The following is a 23,379-nucleotide window of genomic DNA, read 5'->3' as shown; positions in this document are numbered from 1 at the left end:
ATACTAAGGGAGCTATTGTTTATGTGAGTGTGTATTTCCAATTAAGTTTTATACTTTTTATAAAGGAGCTTATTTCTAAAACAGAAACTGTTTGCAAAATTAAAATGAGATAATATAAACTAAGGATATAATTCAGTTCCTGGCACACAGGGAAAAATATTAAAATCTTCATTACTGCCTTCTTATCTATGCTCAGTAACAGTTGATAGGTCAGGCCTGCATTATCAAATAACCTAATTTTAGCAAAAACAAAACATAATATAGCACTTACAGATTACTGTATTCTTGCCTAGAAAATTCCAGGGACAGGGGAGCCTGGCAGGCTATAGTCCACAAGGTTGCAAAAGAGTCAGACACAATTGACTATGCACACGCATGCACACAAGAACTATAATTCCCACTCTAGTGAATTTTTCCCCAAAATTATTTTCATAGTTTAAAATGAATATGAACACTATAAGAAATTTGAGAAATCAAAATTTAAGTTGAAAAATGTTATCATGTCTGCTTTTCCACTGCATTCTTACAAAAGACAAAACACTGAAAATCAGAATTAAAATAGCCATATTTTTTAAATAAGAAATTTTATTCTACATCGTGTATCTTTACAAATTCTTAAAAACAGTTGAAGAAAGATGAAATTCCAAACTTAGATCTTTATTAGAGACAAAAAACTACACATGCAGTAAAGATTTTTGACTTGGCAGCTATATGTCTGTGACATATGAAAAATGATAAATGATAAATCAGCTATGTGTCCACTTGTGTGAAAACACTAACTGAAAAAGCAAGTATCTAAATTGTGCATAATAGGATCTCATATTTGAAAAGCCTAAACAAGCAAATGCATAAATAATTATATGTTACTTATATATATTTTTGTCAACTTTTTTTAATTAACAACTGTGTATTGTCAACAAAATAAAATCTATTCTCTCACATGATAATATTTGAGACTATTATCAAACTATTGATATCTCAGAATAGGAGGATTACACATGACTTTTAGTTTCTTCATTATGATTTTCTATATTTCCTATAATTCCTGAATAGTCTGTAATGAGAATATAGCATATAATTTTCTATTATAAGAACTAGAGCTATTTAATTACAAACAGATACTGTCATGATTTACCAAAATTAATTTATGTATATGTCAGCAAGTATATACTTTTTCATAAAGCCAGCTATATCCATTCAATATTTGTATATGACCATGTCACACTGAGAATTCTACAGTTCAAAAAGGAGAAAAAAATATCTAATTCACTGTGTAATATACATTGCACAACTGTAATTTCTTAGATATATATTGTCTTCTAATCTGAGCTACTATGAAAGCAAATTATGGAAATACGTTGAGGCAAAAATTACTAAGCAGTTGTCAGAAGTTCCTGACATTTACAACAGCTTTGACTTCAAGTCAGAAATGCCGAGGACATGATATTCATGGGCTCTATATAACTTACAGCTCTAAGAACTTGAGTAAAGAAAAAAGAATTATCATCTAAAGACTATATAAATACATCGGGATATTTTCCCCTTCCCTTAATACTCATATTAACATCCTTCTCTTGGAAATTATGACCTCTTATCATCTTGATAAATCATTGTGTGACACAGGTATGTTCCCTTCTCTAAAACAACAAGCACCCTGAACAGTTGAAATATTACCTCTAACTCATATGTGTACTCCTCAAAAGAGAGCTTTCCAATTGGTTTGTCATAAGTGGGTTATGACCACACCCAAAATATTGATTCTTTTTTTTAATTTATTTAATTGGAGGCTAATTACTTTACAATATTATAGTGGTTTTTGCCATACATTGACATGAATCAGCCGTGGGTGTCATGCGTTCCCCATCCTGAACCTCCTTCCCACCTCCCTCCCCATCCCATCCCTCAGGGTCATCCCAGTGCACCAGCCCTGAGCACCCCGTCTCAATATTGATTCTTTCTAGCCCCCCAGAGAAGTATGCTAAGTCACTTCAGTTGTGTCCAACTCTGTGCGACGCCATAGATAGCAGCCCACCAGGCTCCCCCATCCCTGGGATTCTAGGGATGCCAAGAACCTAAAGTCTTGTTTCTTTCACCATTGAAAATCTTTGTCTGTTTACCTCAGTGGGCCATACAAATATTTTATCATAGTGCTGTGGTGTGGGAAAAACGTCAAGCAATACTGTCTAAAACATCAGGTGTTGTGCTAAGTGTTCATAACACCAAGATCAGGCCACAAGCACTGGAATGGTGTTCACAGTTAAAGCTCTGGTTTTCCAATACCTAATTTGGTCTATGATCTACTTTTTGCTCCTAAAAACAAGTTTACAACTACTGGGACTATACTTCTGAGCCTCACAAAGGTCTGGCCCCTAATGCATTCTGCAAGTCTGTGTAAACAGCTCTCAAGCAATTCATGTGTGCGTGATAGAATTAGGATATATTTGAAGCCCCCCCTTCTCACACAGGCTACAACTGTGGAAATATACACTCTTCAGACTTTTAAGAAGACTTAAAATCTCTCATATTTCCTCCCTGACCCCATCAAGGAAGGGCTTCTGGTACTGATGCTTTCTGGGCAACTTCAAGCTAACAAACTCAGTGTGGATGATGTCCTGCCCAGGTAGATGACCATTCAAGACGTTGGCCTCTACTCTCTCCATTCATCTCCTCTTTACACCGTTTCATGTTTAACCAACCCTTCTCACCGGTAAACAAACTCCCCAAGACAGTATAGTATTCACAAGTGTTAGTCGCTCAGTTGTGTCTGACTCCTTGTGACCCCATGGGCTGTAGCCTACCAGGCTCCTGAGCCCATGGGACTCTCCAGGCAAGAATACTGGAGTGGGTTACCATTCTCTTCTCCAGGGGATCTTCCCAAACCCAGGGATCAAACCTGGGTCTCTAGCATTGCAGGCAGATTCGTAACTATCTGAGCCACCAGGGAAGCCCATAATATTCACAAAGAATACAGAAATAAATCAGTGGAACACATAAAGAGCCCAGAATATAGTAAATATAGTCAACTGATCTTTGACAAAGCAACAAAGGCAATACCATGAAGCAAATATAGTCTTTTCAATAAATGGTGGTAAAACAACTGAACATCCACCAAAATCAATCTAGACACAGATATTGCGCTCCTCAGAAAATTTAATTCAAAATGCATCACAGACTTAACATAAAATGCAAAACTATAAAAGTCTTAAAAAAATAACATAGAAGAAAATGTAGATAACCATGAGTATGATGCCTTTTTATGTACAATAGCAAAGACATGACTCAGAAAAGAAACTAATGTTAGATACCATTAAATTTAAAAGCATCAGTTCTGCCAAAGACAATGTGAAGAGAAAGAGATGACAAGCCACAGAATATCAAAAAATAACTGAAAAACACATTTGAATAAAGACTATTATCCAAAATATACAAAGAACTCTTAAAACTTGACAGTAATAAATTCAAAAATCCAATTTAAAAAATGACCAAAGACCTTAACAAACCCCATACAAAATGAGATATATAGAGTAGAAATCAAACTATGAAAAAAGCTCCACATCATTTGTCATCAGGAAAATGCAAATTAAAACAACAATGAGGTACTACTACACACTGATTAAAAACACCAAACCCAGAATGCTACAGCAACGAATGCTGGGAGTTCGTGAAGCAACAGGAACTCTGACTATATGCCAGTGGAATGCAGTATACTACAGTCACTTTGGAAGATATTTTGGCATATCCTTACAAAACTAAAATTAAACATAGTCTAATCAAGCAATCCAGCCATCATGTTCCTTGGATATTTGGGTAACCATTTACCCAAAGGAGCTGAAAACTTATGTCCACACAAAAACCTGTATAGGGATGCCTGCAGTAGCTTTGTTCATAACTGCCAAAACTTGGAAGACAATCAAGATGTCCTCCAGTAAGTGAATGGATAAATAGACTGTGGTACATCCAGATGATGGAATATTACTCAGCAGTAAAAATAAATAAGCTATCAATCCAAGAAAAGACATGGAGAAAACATGCATATTAATAAGTGAAAGAAGTCACTTGTCTGAAAAGGCTGTATACCTATATGAATGCAACTGTATGACATTCTGGAAAAGGCAAAATTATAGAGAGAGTAAAAAGATTATTGGTTGCCTTAAGTCAGGGGCAGGTTTAGGGAGAGACGAATAGATGATATACAGAGAATTTGTAAGGCAGTTAAAATATTCTGTATGATATGATAATGATAGATACATATCATTATACATTTGTTTAACCTCTGTGTTGTATAAAACCAAGATGGACCAAAGGTAAACTATGGACTTTGATGATTATAATTAGTCAATGTAGGTTCATCAGTTGTAACAAACACAGCACTCTGGTAGGAAATGATGATAATGGAGGAGGCTATGAATGTATGGAGAAAGTGAAACCTTGGGAAATCTGTTTATCTTCCTCTCAATATTTCTGTGTACCTAAAACTATTCTAGAAGATAAAGTCTTAAAAATATTTAGTATTTAAAATCTATCCTAAGTGTCTTTATTAGATGCTTATGTTAATATATAACACTTTTCTATGAGTAGATGTTACCTGAATATTTAATTAAAATTAAATCCAGTGCCTGGGTGATCAGTTGTGTCTGACTCTGCGACCCCATGGACTGTAGCCAGCCAGGTTCCTCTGTCCATGGGATTTCCCAGGCAAGAATACTGCAGTAGGTTGCCATTTCCTACTCCAGGGTATCTTCTCAATCCAGGGACATAACCTGAATCTCCTGTGTCTCCTGTACTGCATGAGGATTCTTTACTGCTTGAACCATTGGGGAAGCCCACTATTAAAAAAATAACATATTGATTAAATTATTGTGAGAAATTATTGATTAGATTAAGATATATCTTACTAATTTTCCTTAATATTTTTAACTATAGGGAAAATGAATGATTTTAAATAAAGGAGAGAAAGATACAAAACAAAAATGCTTTGTTTTACAAAGACATAGGCTCCTAAGGGATTGTTGTCAAAACCTATAAACTTATTTTAGTAAAACCAAAAGTTCTCACCAGATTCTTAGTCAAGTGCTTTTATTTTATTGCATCACAAAATCATATAGAACTCTTCACCAAGAGTGGAGCAGAGGCATCAGTTACTTATATAAAGATGGAGTACATTAGGTACAAAAAAATTAGAGCTTGAATCTCTGATTTATCATTTAGAAGAATCTAGGTCAAATACTTTATCAGGAGTTATTATTTATTTGATATTAAACATAAATCAAACTGTCTTGGCTTCCTACTTAAGGCACAGTGCTTAAATATTTGCACTGGAAATATATCACAAGACTGGAAATTTATCACTTTTGTAACATAAAATCACTTTTATGTCAAATTAATCATGTGATAGTTTTGATATGGAGAAAAATAATTGTCCCTTAACATTTAATTTTTGTATTAATTTTTTCTATTTAAAAAGAGAATCTGAAAATCCCAAATTTCTTTATCTAAATTAAGAATATCATAAAATTAATATTTAAAATGTAATTTAAAAATGAATACTTTTTTATAAAGAACTAAGATTATATATTTTCTGTAAAAAATTAATTTAAGAACTAATTTTAAAATCATAGGGCAATTTTTATTTAATTAGACAAACTGGACTAAAAAACTACAAATTAGTTCCAGGGAATTAATTCTAAAAGAAAGTATATTTTTTCTCCTGGGATAATTTTAGAACTTTAAAGTTAAAAGAGTATCTACATATAACAACAATAATAATATTTAAAACCTAAGAGAACAATTAAGTAAATAATATTTCCCTTGATCAAAGAAAATAACATGGAGAGATTCCAAAATTTAAATGATACAAAGCTGTCTGCAACATACTAAAACTTTAATGATTATCTAGTCAATTACAGAAAAAAAAAAAAAATGTTACACTACAATCCCATAACAAAGAAATCAGGGTAACTAATTGGAACCTTAGCATTCTCGTATTATGTGCTTGTACTTGTCAAGCCAACAGTATTTTTGTTTGAGTATCCTAAAGGGGCTCCAGAGAGTTGAAGGAACTTAGAAAGGAAGAAGCTGAAAAATGAAGCTGAAATAATAGGCATGCACATATAAAGGAGCATATACTGTCACCCTGCTTATTTAACTTATATGCAGAGTACATCATGAGAAACACTGGGCTAGAGGAAGCACAAGCTGGAATCAAGATTGCCAGGAGAAATATCAATAACCTCAGATATGCAGATGACACCACCTTTATGGTAAAAAGTGAAGAAGAACTAAAGAGCCTTTTGACAAAAGTGAAAAAGGAGAGTTAAAAAGTTGGCTTAAAGCTCAACATTCAGAAAACTAAGATCATGGCATCTGGTCCCATCACTTCACGGCAAATAGATGTGGAAACAGTGGAAACAGTGGCTAACTTTATTTTTCTGGGCTCCAAAATCACTGTAGATGGTGATTGCAGCCATGAAATTAAAAGACGCTTACTCCTTGGAAGGAAAGTTATGACCAACCTAGACAGTATATTAAAAAGCAGAGACATTACTTTGTCAACAAAGGTCCGTCTAGTCAAGGCTATGGTTTTTCCAGTAGTCATGTATGGATGTGAAATTTGGACTATAAAGAAAGCTGACTGCTGAAGAACTGATGCTTTTGAACTGTGGTATTGGAGAAGACTCTTGAGAGTCCCTTGAACTGCAAGGAGATCCGACCAGTCCATCCTAAAGGAGATCAGTCCTGGGTGTTCATTGGTAGGACTGATGCTGAAGCTGAAACTCCAATACTTGGGCTTCCTCATGCGAAGAGCTGACTCTTAAAAAGACCCTGATGACGGGAAAGATTGAGGGCAGGAGGAGAAGGGGATGACAGAGGATGAGATGGTTGGATGGCATCACCAACTCGATGAACATGGGTTTGGGTGAACTCTGGGTGTTGGTGATAGACAGGGAGGCCTGGCGTGCTGCGATTCACAGGGTCGCAAAGAGTTGGACATGACTGAGCGACTGAACTGACTGACTGACTGAAAGGAGCATACATTTAAATATTTGAAGGGCTTTAGTAAAAAGAAGCAGTAGGCACATTCTATGGCTCTTAGAGAGAAATATACAGGGGACTGGGTAACAGTTACTATAAAGATGATGCCTGACATTCTACTCTAAAATGAAGAGGGTCACCTCTTAAAGAGTGAACATCTTGCCTTTGGAAATGACCATAACGAAAGGATGCTGCTTTAGGGTGAAGTAATAAAAATAGAGGTTGATTCTCTTTCTCACAAACGCTAACCCAATACTCTGCATATACTCATAGTTATCTCTTGTGTTAATGAAACCCTCTAAATTTACTGGCTTAAAACAACCATGTATTATTATTGCTAATGGTTGACTGGGCTCAGGCAGATGCTTCTTACATGGTGTGTCTCCTGCAGTTATAATCAGACAGTGTTTAAGGCTGCTGTCACTTGAGGTCTTGACAGGTTTAATATTCAGGACAGCTTCTTCAACGACGTTTGGTGTTTCAGATGGGATGGCTGAACAGCTAGCCAAGCCTCTTTATCTTTTTTCTCTATGTGGCTTCTCCCTACAGTGAGCCTCCTCATAGGACAGTATTAATGATTATCAAATTGTTACATGGTGGCCAGTTACCCCTAGTAGAGTGTTCAAGAGACACTTCCAGAAATTGTCATCCTTTTTATGACCTAGTATTAGAAGTCATGTATTATCAACTTAGCTGCATTCCATTGGTCACATAGGGTTAACCCAGATCCATTGCAGAAGGGTGTGAATACTGGGAAACATGATTTCCTGGGGATTTATCCTTGGCAACTATCTACTACATATACTTCACATTTAATGTTTCCTAATTTCTAAATTAGGAAAGAGTGACAAAAATAAATTATAAATATTCCTATGTTTCTTTGAGGAGATATGAATGGAATAGGAAAGCACATTTAACTATTCCTTTATGCTTTAGGTACACAGTTAAACATCAAGATTGTAGATATTTGGCAAATAATGATACTGTGATATAAACTGACCACCTACTTTCTTGCATTTCTCCAAATCCAGGACTTTCAATCACAACTGTGCTTGCATTATAAAGTGTCCCATTATAAAGTATACAACTGACCATGTGCTTACAAAAGGTGCTAAACACCATCACATAGAAAATTGGTAAAATTCTGGGCTTGTGATGTCATAGCCAAATATACTGATGATGTATGTAGTCAGGTCCATAATTCGGAGAGGTGATGTGTGGAGTACCACACATTCCTGTTGTGTTCATTTACCCTGCCATCTTTTCAGCTCACTATAAACTTAAGCATTCCTTTTTTAAAAAAAAACTATTTTAATCAGGGGATAATTACAATATTGTGATAATTTTGCCATACATTAATATGAATTGGCCATAGATATACATGTGTCCCCCCTCATTCTGAACCCCCCTCCCACCTTCCTCCCTACCCTATCTCTCTAGGTTGTCTCAGAGCACTGGGATTGGAAGCCCTGCTTCACACATCGAATTTGCACTAGTCATCTATTTTACATATGGTAATGTATATGTTTCAATGATTTACATCTCTGTCTTTTAAACTACTTTATCATAAACCTTAACTATGATAAACTACTTACTTTATCATAAACCTTAACTAAGTCCCCTGGTGGCTCAGATGGTAAAGAATCTGCCTACAATGCAGGAGACCTGGATTTGATCCCTGAGTTGGGAAGATCCTCTGGAGGAGGGTATGGCAAACCACTCCAGTATTCTTGCCTGGAGAATCCCCATGGACAGAAGAGCCTGGCTGGCTACATTCCATGGGGTCTCAAAGAGTTGGACTGAGCAAACAAGCACAGCACAACACATGAATTAAGTCACTTCTACAAGCACATTTTTTTAAAACTACTCTTTTAAAATATACATTAAAAACATGTTAATAATTATTTTGAATAGTATGTATAATTTTCTCTACAAGTATAAGAAGGCTATTAAATTTTAAATAGGTCTATTTAATTTAGGAAATATATGTAAAATATACCTAGTACAATGTTTGGCACAGAAGGGGATGTTCAACTGTTTTAATTAGTATATAGATGCACACATATAAAAGTCTTCCTCCATGGCACAGTGGTAAAGAATCCACCTGCCATTGAAGGAGATGCAGGAAATAAGGGTTCAATCCCTGGGCCGGGAAGATCCCCTAGAGTAAGAAGTGGCAACCTACTCCAGTATTCTTGCCTGTAAAAACCCCATGGAAAGAGGAGCCCAGCAGGATATGGTTTGTGGGATTACAGAGTTGGATATAACTGAGCAACTGGACATGCATGCACACATACACACAAAACCACATATATGTGCATACAAAACAATATTTTTTCTACGAGCAAAGATTATTATTGGATTTTCTTATATATTCTTGAAGCAATATTTCAACAACCTGATATTCTAAAATTTTTTGAAATAATATCTAATCTTATGGATACCACTAAAAAGATATGAACACTTCAGTATAGTTTATATGTATGAGCTTCTGTGGAATAGCATAACATTTTTTTCTAGAAGCCAGATATTAAGAAAACACATTAAGAATGGTAACAGTATTAACTCATTCTTTTGTGCCTTGGTAAAACTATTTACAGTCTTGAATCAACTTATTAATTAATAGCATTATTCAGGATAATTCAAGAGTATCTGATATCATAGATTGAAAAGATCCTCATATTACAGATAGATCATGTATGGATCCAGCTGTTGTTACTATTTGGTCGCTAAGCAGTATCTGTCTCTTTGTGACCCCATGGACCATAGCCAGCCGAACTCCTCCATCCATGGGATTTCCCAGGAAAGAACACTGGAGTCAGTTGTCATTTCGTCCCCTAAGGATCAAACCCACATCTCTTGCATTGGAAGGCTGATTTTTTACTGCTGAGCCACCAGGGAAGCCCAATGAATCCAGTACTGTAAGTCTAATACTCTAGATCTTTAAAAAATATCATAATGACTTTTAATTTTAAACTTATAACTCATTTTTTTGAGTGAGGAAATTAATGATTTACAAATTTTCACTGTTAATCTTATCTTTGTAACACTATTGTTTACCGCTCCTTGGTATGCTCTCTTATCATATTCTTCTCCTACTCTTCTAAATTTTATACCATGGTGGGTGCTTTTTTTTTTTTTTTTTTTTATGCTGTTGTTACAATCTCATTGTTACATATCAGTCTCAGACTTTAGCCTACATCCCTTCGAAAAATGGTGAGTCTGCAGGGGGGAGGGGAATAAAGTAGGGAAAGTAAAAAGCCAAAATAAATATGACTATGAGTGGTACAAAATACCACTCAAAGTAACTTAGCGAAGTTAATATGGGAACTATGCTAGGATTTATTATGGGCCTACAGATGATAACACTTTGATTCATAAAGGTTGAGTGGGTGCTTGGAGTAAAATTATCTAGTTATATCTGATTTCTACTCAAACTTTTTCTGTATATCAGGGTAATACTCTTCATTCTATGTAAATAGAGTTATAAATGTATATTTTTATTAATTAAACCTCAATGCTTTCAATTATTTTGGTTCATAAATTTACCCTATAAATTACCTATTTACAAGTTATAAACTAATATATGGCTAAATAAAATATTACACATTAATATTCCAAAGTTAGCAGTTTAGAATCAAGTGAAATAGGATGATATTTTCTTCCTCAGTATAAAAATCATTTGATCAAGAATGTAAAATCCTCAAAAGCACTATTCTTTCCTTTTCTCTTGTATCTTCCCACAATGAGAATGGATGCAAGAATAAAATGACAGTTTATGTGTCTTTCCTTCTATTATTAAGCCTCTACTATTTGATTCATAATAATATGTAGAAAAAAATTGGAAAACCAAAAACTATTGAAAAAGGTAACAAAATGACATACATAGTAATCTACTATATACCAAAGTGAAAGTCACTCAGTCATGTCTGACTCTTTGTGACCCCTCTTTGTGACCCCCATGGACCATACAGTTCATGGTATTCTCCAGGCCAGAATACTGGAGAGGGTAGCCTTTCTCTTCTCCAGGGGATCTTCCCAACCCAGAGATTGAACCCAGGTCTCCCGCACTGCAGGCAGATTCTTTACCAGCTGAGCCACAAGGGAAGCCCACTATATATTAAATTTACTAATAATACATATTATATATATTAATCCTTTCCCATCTCTCATCCCTTATAGGACTATTCTAATTAAGAGTTCAGTTTACCATGGCTGATTCATGTCAATGTATGGCAAAAACCACTACAATATTGTAAAGTAATTAGCCTCCAATTAAAAGAAATAAATTAATTTTAAAAATGCAAAAAAAGAGTTCAGTTTATCCACTGAGTATAAAATATTTTCATTTCAAACAAATGCACTTAAAATTTATTATTACTTTCCTTCATAGGTTAAAAATGGATTGTCATTTACTTGTATTCTCCTAAGAGACATATCAAATGGAGAAGTTTAATTGCTAAAATTAAATACTAGACTCAGAAATATATTAAATTACATACTCTGAAGGATTCTCCCACTGGAAAACAACTAAAAACCAAGTAAAACATAATTTTATTGAATAGTTGCATTCCACAAAAGTTAAAAGGAGGCAAAGATAAAACTATGGAACTAACGTATGAGCTCCGTCCGTGGGATTCTCCAGGCAAGAGTACTGGAGTGGGTTGCCATTTCCTTCTCCAGGAGACCTTCCCAACCCAGGGATCGAACCCGGGTCTCCCGCATTGCAGGCAGACGCTTTACCATCTGAGCCACCAGGGAAGCTCCTATAAGCAGTAAGAACATGCAAAAAATGGGTAGCCACGATGACATATGCCAAACCAGAACTGCAATCTGGAGACTAAATGATAGACCACCCATAAGCTATGGAAATAGTATCTTAGGAATGTTTACAGAAATAAAAAGTATATACAAATATACAAGCGCAAGCAGCAAGGAACTATCAAGAATTATCAGGAATGGTCTTAAACAAATGCAGCCTTTAGAAGTAAAAGACAATACATAAATTCCCATATTAAAACACAAAAGCTAGATTTAAAAATGAGAATGCCAGAAACACAGAGAACAAGAATAAAGAGTTTCTGAAAATACAGCAGAGAGAGTCAATAAAAAAAAAAAAAAAAAAAACAGAAAAAAGAGGTTAAGAAGTATGGAAGATAGAATGAGACAGTATAGCCTATATCTAATTGCAGCCCTGGAAGGAAAGAATTTCTTTTTTAATGAAGGAAAGGCAATATTTATTACAGTAATGAATGAAAATTTTTAAGAAAGAAGCAAACAAAAAAATCCTGCTACCTAAACATAAAAATCATAATATATTCCATGGGATAAATGAAAACAATGTTATATCAATTATAGTAAAACTGCTGGACAAAAAAGGCAAAGATGAAATTGTGAATACAGTCAGAACAATGAAATTAATACATTTGTAGACAAATCTAAACAAGTATTTATAAGCTCAACTCTCTTTATAAAATAACAATGCCTGTTTTGCTATGTAACAGAAATTGAACTAAGTACCAGATCCCAAAAAAAAGCAAATAGGGAATTTTTTGTTTAGGGTTTGCAAACTTTTGTGTTACTCAAGTAACTAAGCTTAGATTGTATTACATGTACATGAAATTCTTAAGAGTAAACACTAAAAAAAAAGAAAAAGGAAAAATACCTGGTGGGAAAAAAAAATGTATTTTAAAGCATGGAAAGATAAAAGCATAAAAAGATTAGATATATATAGAGCAAAAAAGATAACAGAAGCAAGGCAAATATATAAATAATCACAATAAGTGTAAAACACTTAAATGTAAATGTACAAAATCACCACCTAAATTAAAGAGATTGCATATGCTATTTATCAAAGACAACTAACCATATCTGATAAATGTTAAAAATAGATTTTAAAAAGTACCAAGCAAATACTAATCAAAGAAGAATAAAGTAGCTGTATCATAAAAAATAGACCACAAGGCAAAGCATTTTTATAAACAGAGAAGTTTGAGGTAAAGAAGAAAATGTGTAAAATAAAAATGAATGAGAGTAGCAGACTTTAAAATGAATTTCTTTATATTTCACTTTCAAAACAAAGTCTTGAACAAACATCCCCAACAATGACAAAGTTTGAGTTCTATTCTAAGGAAACAGTCAGAGACATGAACACAGCTTTTATGTACAAGGACTGACCTCATGGAATTATTTAAAACAATAAAATAATGGAAATAACCAAACTGAGTACAAACAAGGAGATAAAATCACAACAAAAATACAAATTATGAAGTATTATAAGGGTATCAAATCTGCTTGTCTGAAGAATATATCAATACACTGTCATGAGAAAGGCTTATGATGTTAGATGAAAAATAAATGTACAAAGGTATAAAATGTGCAAAAATATAAATTAGCATTTTACTTGAAAAAATGTATTTAAAGTCATTCCAACACTAACTTAAATATATACTGTATGCTGCTAAGTCACTTCAGTCGTATCCGACTCTGTGCAACTGCACAGACGGCAGCCCATCAGGCTCCCGCATCCCTGGGATTCTCCAGGCAAGAACACTGGAGTGGGTTGCCATTTCCTTCTCCATTTATCCTAATTAAGAAGTAGAAAAACAAAGAATAAACCCAAAGAGTACAGACAGAAGGAAATCATAACAATGAAAGCACAAAGTAATGAAAAAAATACGTATATATTTAAGAGGATCAAAAAACTTAAAAGTTATTTGAAAATACCAATAAAATTCCTAAATCTCAAGGAAGACCAATGAGAGATGAGGGAGAGTCTTGTCAGCAGGGAAACTTTAAGGAGGAAGATAAAACAAGATAAAGATAAGGAGGAAGATAAAACAAAAACAAGAAGAGAATATAACTATGGATTCATTAGAGTTTTTAAAAATAAACAATGTAACAAATATCTTTATGCTGGTAAATTTGAAACTTAGACAAAACCGTTATATTCATGTAAATATATTACTTAATGATTTACTAAAATTGATTCAAGAAGAAATAACTGCTAGAATTCTATTATGCTAAAAAAATCTGAATCCACAGTACAAAATATTTCCATAAACTCATAGCAGCTCCTATTAGTTTCACCTAAGACTTCTATGCATACATTTAAGGTAGATATAAAAACTCAAGAGATAAAGAGGGAAATATCTGCAATCCATTTTATGACACCAAAATTATAAAAAGACTGACTAAAAAGGAAAATTAAAGGTCAGTTTTATTCAAACTACAGAAACACCCTAAGGAAAAAACAGTGAACTAGATCCAGTGATATATATAAATCATATAACACATGATGAATGAGCTAGTTTCATCCCAAGACTGAAAAGAGAATGTTACATTAGAAAGTCCAGCATGTCATTTACCATGTTAAAATGTTAATGGAGAAGATCATCTCAGAAGCAGAAAATTCAGCATTTGTTCATGATAAAAGTTTTAAACTTAAACATGATAAAAAAAATTCACCATTCATTTATGATAAAACAAAATTAATGTTAACTCATGATAAAACACAAATAAACTTGACAAATGTGGAAGTAGAGGAAACTTTTAATCTGAGAGGGAATATCTACCAAAGATTTATAAGAAATATCACTTCTTGTGTTGAAACATGAGAAATATTGCTTCATTTTAGGAAAAAAAAAAAACAGGATAAGAATGTCTATTCCAACCTCTTCAATTTAACCATCTCTAGAAGTCCTAAACAATGTACAAAAATAAGAAATACACATAAAATTTTCCAGGATCAGAAAAGGAAAATCATAACTATCATTGTTTATAGGTGATATCATTATTTACAAGGAATTTTTTTTAAAGAAACCTATTACAGTAGAGAGTTTAGCAAGGTCTCTATGTTTACAATTGACTTACAGTAATCAATTTCATTTCTATGTAACAACAACTAACAGAATGTATATTTCTTAGGTATTCCTTCATTCAAACACAAATATTTATGAAGTACTTACTATTGGCCAGTCACATTTTTGGCACTGAGCATACAGAAGTGGATAAAGCTGGCAAATATTTCTGCTCTTGTGGAGCTTACATTCTAGTAGGGAAAAGGTACAGCAAGTTAGTAAGTACAACACAGAACGTAAGAGGCAGATATGTAAGAGGAAAAAAAAAAAAAGCAGGAAAGAGATCCAGGAAGGAAAAGGGAATTTTAATTAAATATAAATTAAAATTTAGATGGGATGGCTATGGAAATTCTCTCTAAAAAGAGACATTTAATTAAAGATTTAAAGAAGTTGAGGGGGTGAGCCATTCAATTTTCTGAGAGAAGACAACTCAGACAGATAAAACCTCAAATGCAAAAGCCTGGAGGCAGGGCATGACTACAGTATTCTTCAAACAGGGAGGCAAGTGTGTCTATAATTGAGTAAAAGACAGTCCAGCAACTGGAGATGAGGTCCGAGAGGTTAAAAAGGAGCCAGAAAATGTAGGACCTCAGAGGCTATAATGACTTTGCTATAGCTCTGAAAAAGATAGGAAACCACTAAAAGTTTTCAACTGAGACATGTAATGGATAAATTTATGTTTTAGGAGGATCGCTCTGGCTGCAACATTTAACAAAGACTGAAGGAAAGGAAAGAAAAAAAGCACAAAGACCCGTTGGGGAGCTATTGTAGTAATCCAGGTTAGAGATGATGGAGAAAAAAAAACAGAGAGCAACACTGCTGGTGGTAAGAAAAGATGGAAGAGTGGATATATTTCAAAATACAACCAAAATAATTTTTCATATCTGATGTAAAATGTCTGAGAGAGAAATGACTCAAAGATAACTCCAGAGGATTTTGGTTGAGGAACTGGAAGGACAGAGTTTCCTTAAGATGGAGAAAATTGCAGGAGATAGAGCCTTAATGCAAACTCAATATGGAAGGGTTGAGGGTTGGAGGGCTGGAGGGTTGAGCATGCAGTTGGATATATAAAACCAGAGGACAGAAAAGAGACAGAAAAGAGATCTCTGTTGAAGATATAACTTAATGAGTCACTAACATACAGGTAATTTAAAGTCATGAGACTGGGTGAGACAACCTAGGGAGTAATGACATGGAAAGAGAAGAGGCCCCAGAACTGATCCCATGAAAACCTCAACATACAAAGAGGTCAGGGAGATGAGGAGCAAACAGCAAATGAAATGACAAATTATGGAAGTTATTGGCAACAATAAGGCCTAGAGAATGACCAAAAAGTGAGTGGCTGAAACTAGATGGAGAACAAGATCATTTAAAGAAGCAGCTGTTAAGGAACTGAAAGAGTATTCAAAGGATCATCCATGTGAATATCTAAATAAGAATTACAGCAGGAATCATTTTTACAGATGTGACAATGTTACAGTGACTACTTTTTTCATTTTACAAAAAAAAGAAAAAAAAAGTGCCTGAAATAGTTATTATTGAGTACGATAAACTGATGATATGAGAATCAAGGCAAGGTGTATTCATTAATGAGGGTAGGATAAGGAACTGAAAGCAGCAATGAGAAGCAAAGGGGACAATTATGTCACCTGCAGGTCCAATGCTGTGGCTTAGTGGGGAATCAGAGAAGTCACCCTTGAGACTGCTAAAGATCAAGGTAGACGTGAGCTATGTCAGGAAAGCTGACTATGGATGTCACTTCTCAACCTCACATTTGGTGAAGTAAGATGGTAGCCTGAGTATATCAAACATAGAAACTGGAAAATACTACAAATCAAGGTTTATTTCCTCCCCTTCAAAGAGCTGATCATTAAACATTTACCAGAAGTCTGCTGGCTGTAGGAGAAACTATAAGCACGGAAAAAGCTGAATTTCTATTAGCACAGAAGGTGAAGGGACATTCATAGTACAAGCTGAAAATATAGTGGATTTTGCTGATCAATGATCTTGAGTTCCATAGAGTACACAGTGAAAGATTAGGGAATCAAAAAAGGAGACTAAGAGATTGAGTAAGAAAACATGACATAAGGAGTCTTGGGAGCCTGGGGGCTGCCATCTCTGGGGTCGCACAGAGTCAGACACAACTGAAGTGACTTAGCAAGCAGGGAGAATTAGAGTTCTGGAATACATGATGAACTGGGAGTTATAGGCTCCTTAAGAAAACTAAAAAGAATGGGATAAAGGACCTGGGTGCTGAAGAAAGCCAGAGAAGAAGCCAGAAGCACAAGTTGCTCAGAATCTCCCCTTTGCCTCCTGCTGACAGAGGCAGGATGTCCTGTAAATGGGAGGTCTTATTCGGAGTGCTTGGGAACTTTGTTGTCTCCTGTCAATGGTGTCTTGAAGAGCTGTGATCTTATTCCAAGTTTGAGAGTTCCCTCTCCATTCCTGAGGATGGAGGCGTGGAGTTGGACAGAGGGTTGATCTTGCTCTGAGCTCATAGACGCCCTCTTGATTTCTGTTGGAAGCCTCAAAGCCGACAAAGGGACAAGTTATTTATTTTAACTACTTGTAAATATTATTTATATCAGAAAAATTATAAGGTACTGATAATTATATTTAACAAAAACATGTATAAGATCTGTATGGAAAAAGTATAAAAATGTTTTAAAAGATTTAAAAACCAAATAAATGGGGAGATAAACCACATTCATTCATGCATTGAGACACTCAATATCATAAAGATGCCACTTATCTCTATATAAATCTATAAAACCACAGCTATGTTAATAAATGTCTTAGGAAAAAAGCTTTTAGGAACTTGGCAAGCCTATTTTAAATTTTACAGAACAGTAAAACACTTCTGAAAAACGGGGCTGAGGAAACCATCCTAAGGTATATCCAAACTTATTAAAAACTGTAATAATTTAAAAGCACAGTGAACTGTATGATATCACATATATATAGAATCTAAAAAAGTTAAAACTTTTTTTTAAATAGTAAAATAGTAGTTACCAGCAGATGGAGGGTGAACTATAAGTATGATGTTACGAATACAAACTTGTAATGAGTAGTTAATAAGACATAGAGATCTAATTAATACACATTACAATGACTATAGAAAATACTATTGTACTATAATAATGTAATATGATAAATATTTCTGTACTGGAAATCAAATCACAATATATAAATGTATCAAAGTAACACAAGTGACATTTTGCCTGCCTTAAACTTACACAATGTTACATGTCAAATTTACTAAAAAACAAAAAAAGGTACAGAAGTAAACAAATTCACCAGTGGAACATGAAAGATGTCCAAAAGCAAACCCAGGTAATATACAGAAACTACCTAAATGACTGAGCTGGTACTTGCAGACCACTGGGAAAAAGAAGAGACATATAATAAAGTGTGCTGAAATAAGCAGTTATCTGAGTGAAACTGTAACAAGGAAGAGTCAACTTTGACTCTTCCATGCTAAATCTGTTTCTTTGACTTTAACCCTTGTTTTTCACTGTGTTTGTAATAATCATACATAATTGCCTGCCTCAGAGAGTCCTGCCCCCTGCCTAGTTCATCTAAAGTGCCTTTGTTCAGAACCCTGTCCATCTGTAGATGACAGGAAGAAAGAAATTAAAACATCACCCTGCCTGAGGCTTGTTATTCTGGGAGATATTTGCAGACTAGATGTCCTTTTTGTTTCCTCACCTCCCCCTTCCATCTCTGATCCATAGACGAACCTGGCATCCAGACCCCAACAAGTGGCTATTTTGAGACATTAGTGTCTCATCTTCTAGGTCAGCCAGCTCTCAGAGTAAAATCATTATTTCCTGCCTCAACACCTCATCTCTCAGATTCATTGGCCTTTTATGGGATGAGTAGAGCAAGTCTAGACTCAGTAACAAACTCAAGTGAAACAGGATTCCTACTTGTCTCTACATAAAAAATTTGATGGTAATTTCAACATTATTAATACAACTTGAAAGCAAAATTCTATGACAAGACATCCAGTCAAGACAAGATGGAGTAGACTTATCTCTCCCCATGCTTTTCCCTGCTAAGACAACTATAAACCATGGAAATAATGAAAGCATAACTCTGAAAGGGGAAAACAGAAACATAAACCAGTTCAAGATATCAGAATTGAAGGAAGAGCATAGTGGCAGGACATTTTACCATTCCTTACTGAACAGAAGGGGACTTAGGTCTGACCCCTAATGTGAAACAAAAGGTAATGTATTCTCTGGCCATAATCAAATCAAACTAGAAGTCAGTAACAAAAAGGCAACAGGAAAATCTCTTAAACACATGGAAATTGAACAACACTTCTAAATAATCCACAGGTCAAAGAGGAAGTCTCAAATAAAATAAAAACACATAGAATTGAGTGAAAATGAAAGTATAACATATCAACATATGTGGCACGCAGCTAAAGTAGTGTTGAGAGGGCCATTTATAGCTCTATATGCTTGCAATACAAAAGAGGAAAAGTCTAAAATTAATAATCTCAGTTTCTAACTCAAAAAGTAGGGTAAAAAAGCACGAGAAACTCAAAGCTAGAGAAAGAATAAAGGAAATAATAAAAATAAAAGTGTTGCAGGAAGAGAGTTCCAGGGCCCAAAAGGGGGCTCTTGTCTAACACTCAGAAATGAACTGTCCAAGGAGCCACTCACACTGACAAAGCAAGAGACTTGATTGGGAAGGGGTGCCTGGGCAGAGAACAGGAGAGTAAGGCAACCCAGGAGAACTACTTTGCCACATGGCTCACATTCTCAGGTTTTATGGGGATGGGATTAATTTCCAGGTTATCTTTAGCCAATCATTCTGACTCAGGGTCCTTCCTGGGGGTGCATGCATCGCTCAGCCAAGATGGAAGCCATCAAGAATTCTCGGAGGTGGTAGGACACAGGGTGTCTCCTTTTGACCTCTCCTGAACTCTTTCAATGGGTGGTGGCTTAATTCCTTACTGCAACCTCCTGTCATAAAATAACCCTGATGCCTGGCCAGGGTAGGAGGTTTCAGTCAGTGTGTTTCCTCTAACAAAAGCAGAAATAAATGAAATGAAAGTAGAACAATTCAGAAAATCATGAAACAAAAAGGAAATTCTTTTTAAAAAGTCAGTAAAATTGATAAAACTGTACCTAGCAAGTTTGACAAAAATAAAAAGGGAAAAGATAAAAATAAAAAATATTAAGAATACTGGAATGGAGGATCTTACCACAGATCATGCAGTTATTAAAAGTATCACAGGGGAATGTTATAAATAACTTCATGCTCATAAATTTAACAAGTCCAAAAACCACAAAATACCAAAACTATCAATTAAGGTGAAATAATCTGAATAGCCCCATAACCATTAAAAAGACTGAACTGGTAACCCAAAAAACAAATCCTCAGGTCCAGATGGTCTTGGGAGAATTCTACCAAATATTTAAAAAAAGAATTAACACCTACTCAGTAAAAAAAAAAAAAGAAAATAACTACTGATCCACACAAAAGCTTGGATGAATTTCAAGAGAAAGATGCTAAATGTAAAAGTCAATCACAAAAGTTAAATACAGTATGATTCCATTTAAATAACAATCTCGAGACGACAATATCATACAGCTGGAGAAAAAAAATAGTGGTTGTCAATGATTAGAGATTAAGGAGAGTGGAATAGAGAGCAAAAAGTAGATATGACTATAAAAGAGCTACACTAATGCTTCTTGTGATGATGAAACTTGTCTACACCTTGACTGTATCAATGACCACTGAGGACTGTGACACTGTATTTTAGTTTCTTTTGTACTTTAGTTTTATAAGATGTTACCATTGAAGGAAAGTAGATAAAGAGTATACAAGATCTCTGTATTATTTCTTCCAAATGCATGTGAATCTGCAACTCCCAAAATAAAAAGGCTGGTTTCAAAAAAATCAAAGACATTAATAGAACAAAAATAAATTCAATTGATTAAAAAGTACTGTATAAATGTTCATTTTTTTCATCTAAATACCATATTGTGTGTATATAAGAGAATATCTATATTTTTAGGAATTACACACAAACACTTAGTAAAGGGAAAATAATAAACAAACATCTTAAAAGAAAATATTCAAGCAAGGCATTCTGATCTTGGGATAGGAAACTATCTCTTAAGCAAGTGACAATAATCGTTACCATAAAAGACAGTATTGATAAATTTAAATACATTAAAATGAACTTTTTGCTGGGTTACTTCTTAAAAAATAAAAACCATGTAAAAGAAGAAGTTCTATTCATTAAAAGATACTACAAAGGAACAGAAAATATAAGTCATCATCTGGGACAAGATATCTACATTCATGCAACTGATCAAGGACTCAATATTAAAATATACCAAAAATATTCTTCAAAGATCAAGAACTTAATATAAAAATGGGGAAAAAAACTATGAACTGACATTTTATAGAAGGAAGCATAAGAACTGCCTTTAAGCAAAAGAGAACAAGTTAAATTTAACTATTGGTAAGAAAAATGAAAATTAAGACCGAGTGAGGTAACGTATTTTACTCATTAACTGGCAAAAACAAAGAAATCTATAATATCCAGTGTCAAAAAGGACATAGAGTAATAGGAACTCTATGTGTGGGTTTATAGACATGTTAAAATAATTTGAAAAATAATACAACATTATCTAGTAAAATCCTCATCTCTCCAGCAATTTCACTGGAAATTTAGCATCCTACAGAAAACCTTGCATATGTGCACGTGGGAGCATGTACATGGCAGCCTGTTTACTGGACTAAGACTTTGAGAACAATCTGAACATACATTCATGTAAATAGTGTGAAATGAATTACAGCCCCATACAAGAATATGGAAGAATCTTAGAAGGAAAACACCAAAATAAAAAAACAAGTTGTATAAGACCATAGTGTATAATCTCCATTTATGCTTTTTATATATATGTAATCAATATAATATATAATTTGTACATTTATATATTATAGTCAAATATATTTATAATAAGTTAAGGAAATATTATTTGAACACAGGTGTATTTTAAACTATAGATGTTGATATTGACTGAAGTTTGAAAATATAAAAACTTCGAGATGTTAAAGCTGGTTTTAAAAAAGGCAGAAGAACCAGAGATTAAATTGCCAACATCCGCTGGATCATGGAAAAAGCAAGAGAGTTCCAGAAAAACATCTATTTCTGCTTTATTGACTATGCCAAAGCCTTTGACTGTGTGGATCACAATAAACTGTGGGAAATTCTGAAAGAGATGGGAATACCAGACCACCTGACCTGTCTCTTGAGAAATCTGTATGCAGGTCAGGAAGCAACAGTTAACTGGACATGGAACAACAGACTGGTTCCAAATAGGAAAAGGAGTACGTCAAGGCTGTATATTGTCACCCTGCTTATTTAACTTCTATGCAGAGTACATCATGAGAAACTCTGGACTGGAAGAAACACAAGCTGGAATCAAGATTGCTGGGAGAAATATCAATAACCTCAGATATGCAGATGACACCACCCTTATGGCAGAAAGTGAAGAGGAACTAAAAAGTCTCCTGATGAAAGTGAAAGAGGAGACTGAAAAAATTGGGTTAAAGCTCAACATTCAGAAAACGAAGATCATGGCATCCGGTCCCATCACTTCATGGGAAATAGATGGGGAAACAGTGGAAACAGTGTCAGACTTTATTTTTTGGTGCTCCAAAATTACTGCAGATGGTGATTGCAGCCATGAAATTAAAAGACACTTACTCCTTGGAAGGAAAGTTATGACCAACCTAGATGGCATATTGAAAAGCAGAGACATTACTTTGTCAACAAAGATCCATCTAGTCAAGGCTATGGTTTTTCAGTGGTCACGTATGGATGTGAGAGTTGGACGGTGAAAAAAGCTGAGCACCGAAGAATTGATGCTTTTGAACTGTGGTGTTGGAGAAGACTCTTGAGAGTCCCTTGGACTGCAAGGAGATCCAACCAGTCCATTCTAAAGGAGATCAGTCCTGGTATTCTTTGGAAGGAATGATGCTAAAGCTGAAAACTCCAGTACTTTGGCCACTCCATGCGAAGAGTTGACTCATTGGAAAAGACTCTGATGCTGGGAGGGATTGGGGGCAGGAGGAGAAGGGGACGACAGAGGATGAGATAGCTGGATGGCATCACTGACTCGATGGACATGAGTTTGAGTGAACTCCGGGAGATGGTGATGGACAGGAAGGCCTGGCATGCTGCCATTCATGGGGTCACAAAGAGTTGGACACAACTGAGTGACTGAACTGAACTGAAGCATTTTCCCATTGCAAATTGATTTAATATTTTCTAAATCCTTCATGTTTATGCATGATTCAAAATAAATGGTAGAGCTTAAAACCTGAGAATAATTAGTATTTCTTAATTACTTCTATTCTGATTAACATTTACTTCTTTTTATGTAAAGCAGAATAAATTTAGTGTAATGTATTTCTAGTTATTTGATTTTCTACTCAGAACAGAATTATAAACAAG

At 34.6% G+C, this 23,379-nt stretch overlaps 1 protein-coding gene across 2 annotated transcripts in view; it reads right to left on the bottom strand.

Annotated features, from left to right (window-relative positions):
• The window catches only part of SPAG16 (sperm associated antigen 16), a 1,067,206-nt gene that overhangs the window by 964,820 nt on the left and 79,007 nt on the right, over window positions 1–23,379 (bottom strand). The window contains exon 10 of one of the 2 annotated variants that reach the window (XM_027566736.1): window positions 14,234–17,417. The exons of the other annotated variant lie outside the window; for it this stretch is intronic. Within the exon in view, the coding sequence (XP_027422537.1) occupies window positions 17,184–17,417 (234 nt within the window). The 3' untranslated portion in view covers window positions 14,234–17,183. Of the gene's footprint in view, window positions 1–14,233; window positions 17,418–23,379 lie in introns of those variants that run through there. 2 annotated transcript variants of the gene reach the window in all.

The sequence above is a fragment of the Bos indicus x Bos taurus genome, chromosome 2, assembly GCF_003369695.1.
Source record: "Bos indicus x Bos taurus breed Angus x Brahman F1 hybrid chromosome 2, Bos_hybrid_MaternalHap_v2.0, whole genome shotgun sequence".
NCBI classification, from domain to species: domain Eukaryota; kingdom Metazoa; phylum Chordata; class Mammalia; order Artiodactyla; family Bovidae; genus Bos; species Bos indicus x Bos taurus.
Note: the sequence above shows the minus strand (reverse complement) of the source record. Positions and strands in the feature narration are given on the sequence as shown.